The sequence below is a fragment of the Salvelinus namaycush genome, chromosome 20, assembly GCF_016432855.1.
Source record: "Salvelinus namaycush isolate Seneca chromosome 20, SaNama_1.0, whole genome shotgun sequence".
Lineage (NCBI taxonomy): Eukaryota > Metazoa > Chordata > Actinopteri > Salmoniformes > Salmonidae > Salvelinus > Salvelinus namaycush.
The window spans coordinates 34,675,914-34,688,837 of record NC_052326.1 but is presented as its reverse complement, the minus strand read 5'-3'; the positions used below and the strand labels follow the sequence as shown (position 1 = coordinate 34,688,837).

The window sequence follows — 12,924 nt, the reverse complement described above, 5'->3', positions numbered from 1 at the left end:
TGCCTGCGGCTATGGAACCCTGACCTGTTCACTGGACGTGCTACCTGTCCCAGACCTTCTGTTTTCAACTCTCTAGAAACAGCAGGAGCGGTAGAGATACTCTGAATGATCGGCTATGAAAAGCCAACTGACATTTACTCCTGAGGTGCTGACCTGTTGCACCCTCAACAACCACTGTGCTTATTATTTTAACCCTGCTGGTCATCTATGAACAATTGAACATCTTGGCCATGTTCTGTTATAATCTCCACCCGGCACAGCCAGAAGAGGACTGGCCACCCCTGATAGCCTGGTTCCTCTCTAGGTTTCTTCCTAGGTTCTGGCCTTTCTAGGGAGTTTTTCCTAGCCACCGTGCTTCTACACCTGCATTGCTTGCTGTTTGGGGTTTTAGGCTGGGTTTCTGTACAGCACTTTGAGATATCAGCTGATGTAAGGCTTTATAAATAAAATTGATTTGATTGAGAGTCCCATAGGGCGGCGCCTAATTGGCCCAGCGTCGTCCGGGTCTGGCCGGGGTAGGCCGTCATTGTGAATAAGAATTTGTTCTTAACTGACTTGCCTAGTTAAATAAAGGTTCAATAAAAAATATACACTACCGTTCAAAAGTCTGGGGTCACTTAGAAATGTCTTAACATTTTTTGCCCATTAAAATAACATCAAATTGATCAGAAATACAATGTAGACATTGTACAGTGTAGACATCAAGTGACGAGGCGACTCCGGGATGCTGGCCTTCTAGGCAGAGTTGCAAAGAGAAAGCCATATCTAAGACTGGCCAATAAAAATAAAAGATTAAGATGGGCAAAATAACACAGACACTGGACAGAGGAACACTGCCTAGAAGGCCAGCATCCCGGAGTCGCCTCGTCACTGTTGACGTTGAGACTGGTGTTTTGCTGGTACTATTTAATGAAGCTGCCAGTTGAGGACTTGTGAGGCGTCTGTTTCTCAAACTAGACATACTAATGTACTTGTCCTCTTGCTCAGTTGTGCACCAGGGCCTCCCACTCTTTCTATTCTGGTTAGAGCCAGTTTACACTGTTCTGTGAAGGGAGTAGTACACAGCGTTGTACGAGATCTTCAGTTTCTTGGCTATTTCGCACATGGAATAGCCTTCATTTCTCAAAACAAGAATAGACTGACGAGTTTCAGAAGAAAGTTCTTTGTTTCTGGTCATTTTGAGCCTGTAATCGAACCCACAAATGCTGATGCTCCAGATACTCAGCTAGTCTAAAGAAGGCCAGTTTTATTGCTTCTTTAATCAGCACAACAGTTTTCAACTGTGCTAACATAACTGCAAAAGGGTTTTCTAATGATCAATTAGCCTTTTAAAATGATAAACTTGGATTAGCTAACATAATGTGCCATTGGATCACAGGAGTGATGGTTGCTGATAATAGGCCTCTGTACGCCTATATAGATATTCCATCAAAAAATCTGCCGTTTCCAGCTACAATAGTCATTTACAACATTAACAATGTCTACAATGTAATTTTAATGGACAAAATGTGCTTTTCTTTCAAAAACAAGGACATTTCTAAGTGACCCCAAACTTTTGAACATTAGATGAAAGGTGAGTTTAGGAAGCCAAGCTAAAATATGCAAATTTTCTCTAACCCTAAACATACAAATATGTATTTTACAGTAATACAGAGGGTGACATCTTAGTCGTTTAATAATTTGATTATTCTATATTTAGAGAGCATATAAGTAATCAAGCCTTACAGTTTTGTTGAATAGGAAATCAAAATATTTCAAAGGTTTATGATATTTGTACTGTGTACTTGAGCTTGTGTCCAAAAGTGACTACGCCTCAGCAATTTATAACTATGTTTTATCAGAATGGTGAGATTTTAACCTTTCTAGGAGTATGCAGCATTACTAGTTATTTTTTATGGCCCTCTCATGATAATTACTTTAGGCCGTCATTGTAAATAAGAAATTGTTCTTAATTGACTTCCCTAGTTAAATAAAATACATGTAGATTACATTTTACATGACATTTAGTTACATTTGTCATTAAACAGAGGATTTCATCCATCGACATAAAAAGCCTACTCAATGTGTGTCGACTGTATGTGGCCTTGCTGTTGCCTTGGGAACACACATAATGAACACACCTCGGGAGCCATTTGGAGATGCTCTCTCTATGCTCTCTAATTCTAACAATATCCAAATGTATAATCTATTTATGATGACAGTGGTGCATTGGTAGGACGGTGTTTTAGTGCTATGTAGTAGGGCAACCCTTACTGTACTGGCCGCTGCTGGTCTGGTAGATTGTCTGGGTGTTGGGCACTGTCACTGTGGTCATGCCAGAGGAAGCAGGGTCATCATCCTCTCCCTCGTTCCGTGATGCCACCTCCTCAGCAGACAGCTCATTGAGGATCTTTCTACAGACCACCGGGAAGAAGCAGGAGATTACTCATCCATTAAAATATTACCATAAAGATTGGTAATTCTATTATATGTTTGTTGTTTTGGCAGGTGGTGGTAATTAACAAAAAACACTCTATGCTACAGAATCAAAAGAATGAGATTGGAACATTTTATGGAGAATAGGTGGCTCACTAGTAAACATCCAAAAGGTAACATCAATGTAGTATCATTGTTGGATTTCAGTTCACTACTTCTAAATTGAGATTGACTGTTTTTGCACATCATTATGGACACCATTTAACATCCCAGTCCAGCAGTGACCTTTGCAGTCTGCACACACTTCTTTTCACTATTACAAATGGGCAACTTCAGATGGTGTTTTGGACACAACAGTGCGGTGGCAGCTACCTGTAGGAGGGCCGTCTGGCCAGTATCTCTCTGGTCTTCTGGGCGGAGGCTCCACTGTCTGAGGAGTCCTGGGACTCGTCACTGTCTGAGCCCTGGCCCTGTGGAGGAGAGAAGAGGTACCAGGACATGATGGGTTACTCATCTACAATGTTTACTTAATACCTTAGATCAGAATGTGGGGGTTCTAGGGTGTACAAGATAGAGATACCCTCACATCAATCACACATTTACCAATCACACATTTACCATAGTAATACAGTAGGATAAAGGCTAACAGATTTAAGTTATGCTAGAAGAACAGGGGACACCTCACTGTTGTCCAAAGGCACTGTAGTGCAGGGTTAGTATTCATTAGGCATCTCAGAGATGGTGCTGATCTAGGATCAGGTTCCCCCTATCCATGTAGTCTTATTCATTATGATCTCAAAGCCAAAACTGATGCTTGATTAGCATTCCTACTCTGAGATGTTTGTGAACATGGGCCCAGGCCTAGTTCCTGGTTGTTGAGGAGCTGCTCTTACCTTTCCTTCCAGTTCTCTGCTGCCAATGACTGGAACAAATTGCAAAAATCACTGAGTCTTATATCTCCCTCTAACTTTCAGCATCAGCTGTCAGAGCAGCTTACCGATCACTGTACCTGTACACAGCCAAAATGTAAATAGCACGCCCAACTACCTCATCCCCATATTGTTACTTATCCTCTTGTTCTTTTGCACCCCAGTATCTCTACTTGCACATCATCATCTGCACATCTATCACTCCAGTGTTAATACTAAATTGTAATTATTCCGCCTCTATGGCCTACTTATTTGCCTTACCTCCCTACTCTTCTACATTTGCACACACTGTACATAGATGTTTCTATTGTGTTATTGACTGTACGTTTGTTTATGAGTAACTCGGTGTTGTTGTTTTTAAAATCGCACTGCTTTGCTTTATCTTGGCCAGGTCGCAGTTGTAAATGAGAACTTGTTCTCATTTGGCCTACCTGGTTAAATAAAAGGTGAAATATATATATATTTTTTAATAAAATAAAACAACCTCAGACCTGGGCAATTATTTTCCATGGAGGGCCACATTAGAATATAATTTTGCCATCGCGGGCCAGAATCATATTACAGGATTTACATAATGTAAATCTGTACATTTTTGAAGCCATCCTTGTTCAAGTACTGCACATCTAGATTTGAATATACTTTACAAGAGGGGTTTAATAAATGCATTCTACAGAAGATAATGGTATAGGAAACCTACAAAATAATAGCAAGAACCCCCTCTGCAGTTTAGAAAATGCTGTCATAATGCTGTGCTGATAAACATTTACAATACATGTTTAACATGTGTTGACAGATATCTACTATAAATCCCATCCAGATATGCTACTTTCTTTTCTAACATGCACAGAAAAACCACATCCATGTTCTCCTTTTGGTAGGTATTTTCATTATTAAACATGCAATGAACTACACGGAGGGAAAAGTACACTGTGCATTCAGCACCACGGACAGAACTCTTGTTAAAGGGTACCCACAAAAACACAAGAGAGAGAGCTCAACATTACATTTAAACTACTCAATCAATGTGAGGAGTGAAGTCTCTGATGGGTATTGACTAGAGCAGTGAAGTCAGGTATAGTTTCTGACGTCGCTATGCTCAGGATTGCTGAGAAATGAGTCAGTAAGAGATGATCTGTGCCTTGACTTGTTATATTTCATCACTGAAAATGTCTGTTCACATACGTAGGTTGACCCAAACATCTTCTGAGCATGACTCCTAATCTTTGGAAAGTTTTGTTCATCGAGATATGCATAGAACCTTGTCAGTGACATTGTTTTGAATAGTTCTCCAATCGCTGCATCAGACCGAAGATCGATAAGCTCAAGTTGCAGGTCAGTTGGAGCGTTATCCACATTGAAGGTGAAAGGAGAGGAAACCAACAGCATGTCATTTTCCAACACTTTGAAATCCTCAAAACAACGAGAACTCACCGTTCAAAGTACGCAGCAGCGATGTATACTTCTCCCGCTGGTCATCTGATAGGAAACAGACTAGTAGTGTCGGAAGGTGGGTGAGATTGTTGGTTTCTACTTGGCGGATCAGGAGGAGTAATTTTCCCTTGAAGGCTTTGACAAAGCTGTACACCTGATGTGCAAAAAGGCCCTTTCCTTGTAGTTTGGAATTCAGTTCATTCATGAAGGCCATGATGTCCACGGTGAAGGCAAAATCAGCCAACCATTCTTTATCTTGCAGTTGAGGGAAATCCACATATTTTCCATTTGCAACAACTCAGCAATCTCTGACTTCAGGTCCCACACCCTTTTAATCACCTTCCCCAAACTCAGCCATCTCACGTTTGTGTGGTAGTGTAACGTCCTGACCAGAGTTCTTATGTGTTTTGCTTGTTTAGTGTTGGTCAGGACGTGAGCTGGGTGGGAATTCTATGTTGTGTGTCTAGTTCGTCTGTTTCTGTGTCCAGCCTAATATTGTTCTCAATCAGAGGCAGCTGTCAATCGTTGTCCCTGATTGAGAATCATATATAGGTGGCTTGTTTTGTGTTGGGGATTGTGGGTGGTTGTTTCCTGTCTCTGTGTTTGTGTTCTGCACCAGATAGGACTGTCTCGGCTTTCACGTTTGTTATTTGTTAATGTTCATCGTCTTATTAAACATGTTGAACAATAACCGCGCTGCATTTTGGTCCTCTCCTTCATCCCAGGAAGAAAGCCGTTACAGGTAGGGGAGATCTGCACGACCCGACCTCTTCCAACAGTGAGATAAACTGCCTGTGGTTTAAAGATTTTGTACTTATGAAGAGTACCACTTTAGTGACTGTATCCACAACATGGCTCATTTTCAGAACACATTTACAGAGCACTTCCTGATGAATAATGCAATGCAGGAAAATCATTTTCTGATCTGGGTTCAACTCAGCTACTTGATCTTGTATCTTTTTCAAAAGGCCAATGTTTTTTCCTGTCAAGTTTGGGCACCCATCTGTGGTCACACTGGATAACATTTCATTACTCAGTCCCTGCTTTGCCACATACTTATTAACCTCCTCCAATAAATATTGTAGTTGTGCTCTTCATTGACTGCACTGAAGCAAGCTCCTCTGTAATTTCAAAGTCTGGGGTTATGTCTCGTAAGAATATCAACAACTGCGCCGTGTCACGTGCATCACTGCTCTCATCCAGGGCCAAGGAGAAATCCTTTACCTTGTCTTTCAACTGTTGTTCCATATTCTTTGCGATGTCCTCAACACGCCGTGCCACTGTTCGTCTTGAGAGTGAAACATTTTCAAACAGCTCTTTCTTGTCGGGGCAAAGTATTGCTGCAGAGTCAATTAAAAACATTCTTTAAATGAATTCGCCCTCAGCGAACGGCTTGCTATGTTTAGCAATTTTGTGGGAGAGTACACAGCTAGCTCTCGCAATTCCGTCATTTGCTGAATGCAGTTTTGTGAAAAGTCCTTGCGTGTTTTGCAACTGAGAATGCAATGCTTTTGATGCACTTGCCCTCTGCTCAGAAGACATATTCCTATATTTCACTGCATGCTTCGTCTGGAAGTGTCGTGTCGGGACAAGTTGTAGTCTTCAAGACAGAGATGCTCTCTTTGCACACTAAGCACACAGCTTTCCCCGATACCTCAATAAAGAAATATTTCGATGTCCACTCTTGCTGGAACACCCTACATTCATTGTCTACTTTCCTTTTCTTTTAAATCTTTGAAAAACTCAGGCCTGGCTAACCTGAACAGTCTGCACCTGTGGGGACTGGATGACCGACGACTGGATCACCCCCTGCACCTGGAACTGACCCCCAGGGAGCTGGACCACCGTCACAGGAGAGCCCCCCAGAGACATCTGCAAACACAGTCAGATTAGAGGGTGACAGGAGTAAATATTCCATCCTGTACTGTCCTGTGGATTTTGTTTCATTTCCTGTTAAAGGTAGACTCAGTGAGATGACGTAGATGCAAAGTTAACAACAGTAGTGGTTACACTTCCTAAACAAATGTAGTTACAGTTCATTCATTATGCTGGTCTGACTGGATCGTCACTTTCTATTTTCAAGGACCATCAATTTGTAATATACTGAACAAAACAATTCCAAATATTTTACTGAGTAACAGTTCATAAGGAAATCAGTCAAATTAAAAATTAATTGGGCCCTAATCTATGGATTTCACATGACTGGGATTAGAGATATGCATCTGTTGGTCACAGATACCATATAAAAAAGATAGGGGCGTGGATCAGAAAACCAGTCAATATCTGGTGACCACCATTTGCCTTATGCAGTGTGACACATATCCTTCGGACTGCATAGAGTGATCAGGCTGTTGATTGTGGCCTGTGGAATGTTGTCCCATTCCTCTGCAATGGTTGTGAGAAGTTGCTGAATATTAGCGGGAACTGGAACACGCGGTCGTACATGTCGCAGCAACAGCCTTCCGCCTCCACCGGGGGCTGCATAGGGCAACCTGTCATCAGCATCTGAGGAGCATTCCTCGGACACGAGGCCTACTCCAAACTATTCAATAAAATTCCTTATCATATTCCGTCTCGGTCATTCAGTTAAGCCTGTACTCGATTGAACTAAGAGCATTGAAGTGTGAGGCTCAAATTCTCTGCTGTGTTGGTTCCGTTGCTTTCACATTGTAGCAGCGTGAAACACACTCGTGCACCTGTGCAGATACTCTAACTGTGTCTGAGTGAAGTCTTGCTGCTCTCTCTGAGTCTACCTAGAGTCTCTGATCCATCAATACACACTGAAACCAGTGGAGGCTGCTGAGGGGAGGACGGCTCAAAATAATGTCTGGAATGGAGCGATATCAAACCATGTTTGATACCATTCCACTAATTACGCTCCATCTATTACCACGAGTCCCTCCCCAGTTAAGGTGCCACCAATCTCCTGTGACTGAAACAGATAGGACTCGGAATTACCAGGTACCTCACAATACAATATTATCATGATACTTAGCTGCCAATACGGTATGTATTGTGATTCTATATATACACAGATTGGATACTGTGAATTGATTATGATTCCAAGATGGCCAAGTGATATTGTGATTTAAAGTGACCAAGATGGCACTTCAGTAGATAAATGGACATTTTTCATACTCCTGACCAATTCTGCCATTTATTTTTATTCTGAACTTTTTTTGTATATAATGTCTCCGCCATCTCCTATGATGGCAGAGATATTATGTATTGCCCTCTGTTCTATTGGCCTCTGTTCTGGCGGCGAATGTGCAGTCACTGGAGAATAAACTGGACGAACTCCGTTTGAGACTATCCTATCAACGGAACCTGTATATTCTGTGTTTTCGCAGTCTTGGCTGAACAATGACATGGATAATATACAGTATATCTCGCAGATTTCTCCATTATTCATCTAGACCGGATGGCAGCCTTGGGTAAAACTAAAGGGGGAGGGGTGTGTCGCTTTGTTAACTTCTTTGGGGTACCCCCCCTTCTTCTCAATTTCCGCCTAAAGACATACCCTAATCTAACTGCCTGTAGCTCAGGCCCAGAAGCAAGGATATGCATATTCTTGGTATCATTTGAAAGGAAACACTCTGAATTTTGTGGAAATGTGAATTGAATGTAGGAGAATATAACACAATAGATCTGGTAGAAGAAAATACAAGGAAATAAACATACGTTTTCTGTTTTTTATTGTTGCTGAATCATCTTTCAAATGACCAAGAACAGCCAAACATACAGATAGGATGCTGTGGATGATTTGAATGAAGAACATAAGATGGCAACAATAGCTGAGCAAAGTTTTAGACAGATAACTTCAAAAATTAGCGCGCTACATGACATTGAGCATGAAGTCACCTAGGTGTCCCACACAAATGTACCCAAGTGGCCGAATTGGTACAGTGATACATTTTGAAGGAAAGAACTATATACAAAATACATAAATGCTATTCTAACACACCCCCCCCCCAAAAAAAAAAAATATATATATATATATATATATATATGAAAAAATAAAAAATAAACAAACAAATAACAAGGGTAACTATTTACACATTTTCTATTTACAATATTGTGAAGACCCTCAGTCTACACAATATTGTGCTGCTGGTGCCATGGCCCATAGCAGTCTCTTTCTGCTGTAAAGCAGAGGCTTACTGAACAGGTGGTGCAGGTGATGGGGCATTTCCTGTGACAAAGGGCACAACGACGTCTCCCTACTGTGCCCTTTTTGCCCTGAGGCACATTCATGCCTGCAGAGATGAATCTGGGCAGGTGAACACCACTGGTTGGAGCAGAAGGTGCTGCAGTGGACTTGCTGTAGCTAGCAAGCTCCTGGATGAGCAGCTCCCTGAAGGCTAGCTGTGAGATGGGGGGCTGTCTCTATCAATTTCCTCTATAATTTGGGTTAAATCTGTATACCTAGACTTTGTTTTAGCTTTTCCTGATTTATTCGCCATAATTTAAATATATAAACTTGCTGAAAATGCTATTGAATATGTACTGCTATGTGTAACACTCGTGGCTCGGTCAAGTAGGATTTGCAATGGCGAATGAACCTCTTTTACGCCAGCGTTTACGACAAAGGCTGGTCTTCAAACGTATAACCATTACATATTGCCGTTTACCTCAGCTCATTGGCTATCGTCCAAGCTAGATTTCAAGATGATCAGTGGTCATTGGGCCAAAATACAGTCAATCAACGATAGACCGGTCCTACCATTGGTGCGCAATGAGGTCATTGATTGGTGTCTTCAAATCGGTTTGTTTCGGCCAATACGTCCCGGGAAAAGAGCCATCATGTATGGTTGTGTTAGTAACAACCAGAGGATTGCAATGAAACCAACCATGACTGGATAAACGTTTGTTTAGTGTGTGTAATTACCACGAACGCGTCGTCTGAAGTTGAATGAGAAGGAAATCACGACGCAACCGGTTTACAAATGTTTCGTGTTAGGCTATAAAAATTTTATCAAACAAAACGAACATTCACTGTGTAGTTAGGACACTTGGCATTGCCACCAGAGGAAGATCTTCAATGGTAAGCGATTTATTTTATTGTTATTTCTGACTTTCGTGACGCTAATGCTTCGTTGGAAAATGCTAGTAATACTTGTGTGTGTGGGGCGCCGTCCTCAGAAAATCGCATGTTTGCTTTTGCAGTAAACCTTTTTGAAATCTGACACAGCGGCTGGATTAATAAGACGTTCATCTTTTAAATGATGTAAGATACATGTATTTACAAGAATGTTTAATACAACGAATGGTGTATTTAAAATGTTAGCTCTCTGCAGTTTCACCGGATGTTGGCCTGGTGGGACGTTAACTTCTCTAGGGTAGGTGAGATGCTAACAGCAACTGGTGCGTGATCTCCAATGTGAGAGATTCACTCATCATGCAGAGGGACAAGAGAGCCACGAGAAAACAAGTTTTGATCAGTCATGAAAATAAAGGTGCAGGTTTTTCACCATCCTGCTTACAAGTAAAAACTCAAACAGGAAGTACAAGTGATGCGCTCAATACGGAAGTGGTCCGATGAAGCAGATGCTAAGCTACAGGACTGTTTCACTAGCACAGACTGGAATATTTTCAGGGATTCCTTTGATAACATTGAGGACTTCACCACATCAGTCACCGGCTTCATTAATAAGTGCATCGACGACATCGTCCCCACAGTGACTGTATGTACATACCCCAACCAGAAGCCATGGATTACAGGCAACATCCGCACTGAGCTAAAGGCTAGAGCTGCTGCTTTCAAGGAGCGGGACTCTAATCCGGACGCTTATAAGAAATCCCACTACGACCTCCGATGAGCCATCACAGGCAAAGCATTAATACAGGACTATGATCGAATCATACTATCCCGCTCATCAGTCTGCAAGAACCCACCACATCCATCATCAATTACAAATGGAAAACCAGCTTAGACATGCCCAGTGAAGTGAGCCTACCAGACAAGCTAAATGTCTTCTATGCTCGCTTCAAAGCACACAACACTGAACCATGCATGAGAGGACGATGCGGCCGAGAGGCCAGATGGATTACCAGGACGCGTACTCAGAACATGCGCTGATCAGCTGGCAAGTGTCTTCACTGACATTTTCAACCTCTCCCTGACCCTCTCTGTAATACATACATGTTTCAAGTAGACCACCATAGGTTACCTTGGCGTTGTTGGGCACAGGGACTGTCTAAATGACTAGCCCCGTAGCACTCCCATCTGTAGCCATGAAATGCTTTGAAAAGCTGGTCATAACTCACATCAACACCATCATTCCAGACACCCTGGACATATTCCAATTGGAATACCGCCACAACAGATCCACAGATGACATAGGGCTGGGCAATATGACCAAAAATATCCTATCACATTCTTCAAATGTTTTATGTTTTTACGGTATGTTATGTTTTTTTGTAATATTTTTTAAAATAAATATGCTTAAAAAGTAGTTCATGACCGTAGGGTGGAACACAAATAAGTGATTTCAAATAGGGCTTTCTACATTCTTTGTTTAATACGGCTCAATCCAACAACAAAAAATATTTATACAAATAAAATATCAATTTCTGCACTTTTATCATTTCCACACTGGTGCCCCACAGAGATGCATAATATGGGCAAAAAATATAGGACTAGTTAATTGGAGAACTGTTGGAATCATGTAAATATAATTATTAATCTAATTCTATAGTTGGAAAATAGTGGGTAGCGGCTTAAATACATTTGACATGACTACGAATTAATAAGCCAGGGAGGACTTATTGACAGGTTAGGGAACCAAAGTGTTGGTCAGGGTTTCCAGGGGACCCTAATTAGATGTTACATCACATGTTGTTTTCTTACCTCTTGTAGCTAGCTAGCTAACACATTCATGCTTTGCCTATTCCTCTGATTTGGAAGATACCGTTGCACAAACATGCTTATCTAAGCCTACACAAGCACAGGTACAAGGCTGCATTAGCTAGCTAAGTTTGCTCTGACTTAGTTGGCTAGCTAGCTTACAAAATGTAGTAACTAGTGATCAGCATTAGCGGCTAACAATTTATTTTAGCTAAAACTTGCTAAAAAAAAAAACAAGTAGACAATAGTTTGCAGACAGTAAGAAACACAAACGAAGTGTAATTGTAGATGGCTTGTAGAAAGCAGCATCGATGTCACCAACATCTTTCTGCATCTGACCATGCAGACTGCAGAATGAACGGCAAGAACATGCTCTCTCCTTGAGTGACAGGGGGCAGGGCTTGGTGTGGGAAGCAGCAGGCTGCAGGAGGAGGGAGAAATACAACTCAAGTAGCAACCGGAGTAAACCATGAACAAGGACATTACATGCGCAGGAGTTACATATCACATTTAACAAAATAAACATTGAAATACTGTTATAGAAGGTAAAGTAAAAACCCAAACCGGTTCCTGCATCAATACTTGTATATAGTAAATTAAAAAGGTATACCGCCCAGTCCTAAGATGATGCAATCTCTATTGCACTCCACCTCCCGCCTGGATAACAAGAACACCTACAGTATGTGACAATGCTGTTCATTGACTACAGCTCAGCGTTCAACATCATAGTGCCCTTCAAGCGCATCACTAAGCTAAGGACCCTGGGACTGAACACCTCCCTCTGCAACTATACCCTGGACTTCCTGACAGGCCCCCCCTGGTGGTGAGGGTAGGCAACAACACATCCGCCATGCTGACCCTCAGGGGTACGTGCTTAGTCCCCTCCTGTACTGTTCACCCATGACTGCGTGGCCACACACAACTCCAAAACCATGATTAAGTTTGCTGACGACATGACAGTGGTAGGCCTGATCACAGACGATGAGAGCCTATAGGGAGGAGGTCAATGACCTGGCAGTGTGGTGCCAGGGCAACAACCTTTCCCTTAACTTTAGCAAGACAAAGGCACAAGGGAGTTTTTCCTAGCCACCATGCTTCTACATCTGCATTGTTGCTGTTTGGGCTTTTAGGCTGGGTTTCTGTATAGCACTTTGTGACATCGGCTGATGTAAAAAGGGCATTATAAATACATTTGACTGATTGATCATGGACTACAGGAAACAGAGTGCCGAGCACACCCCCATCCACATCGACGGGGCTGTAGTGGAGCGGGTTGTGAGCTTCAAGTGTCCACATCACCAA

The 12,924-nt window shown here is 41.9% G+C and overlaps 1 protein-coding gene across 5 annotated transcripts in view; it reads right to left on the bottom strand.

Annotated features, from left to right (window-relative positions):
- The window catches only part of LOC120065283 (cyclic AMP-dependent transcription factor ATF-1-like), a 40,187-nt gene that overhangs the window by 3,702 nt on the left and 23,561 nt on the right, over positions 1-12,924 (bottom strand). For 3 of the 5 annotated variants that reach the window (XM_039016149.1, XM_039016152.1, XM_039016150.1), the window contains 3 exons: positions 6,534-6,647; positions 2,788-2,885; positions 2,254-2,393 (listed from right to left, as the gene is read on the bottom strand). In XM_039016149.1, coding sequence (XP_038872077.1) covers positions 2,254-2,393; positions 2,788-2,885; positions 6,534-6,647 — 352 coding nt within the window. The remainder of the gene's footprint in view (positions 1-2,253; positions 2,394-2,787; positions 2,886-6,533; positions 6,648-12,924) is intronic. The other 2 variants (XM_039016151.1, XM_039016153.1) reach the window with 2 other exon arrangements.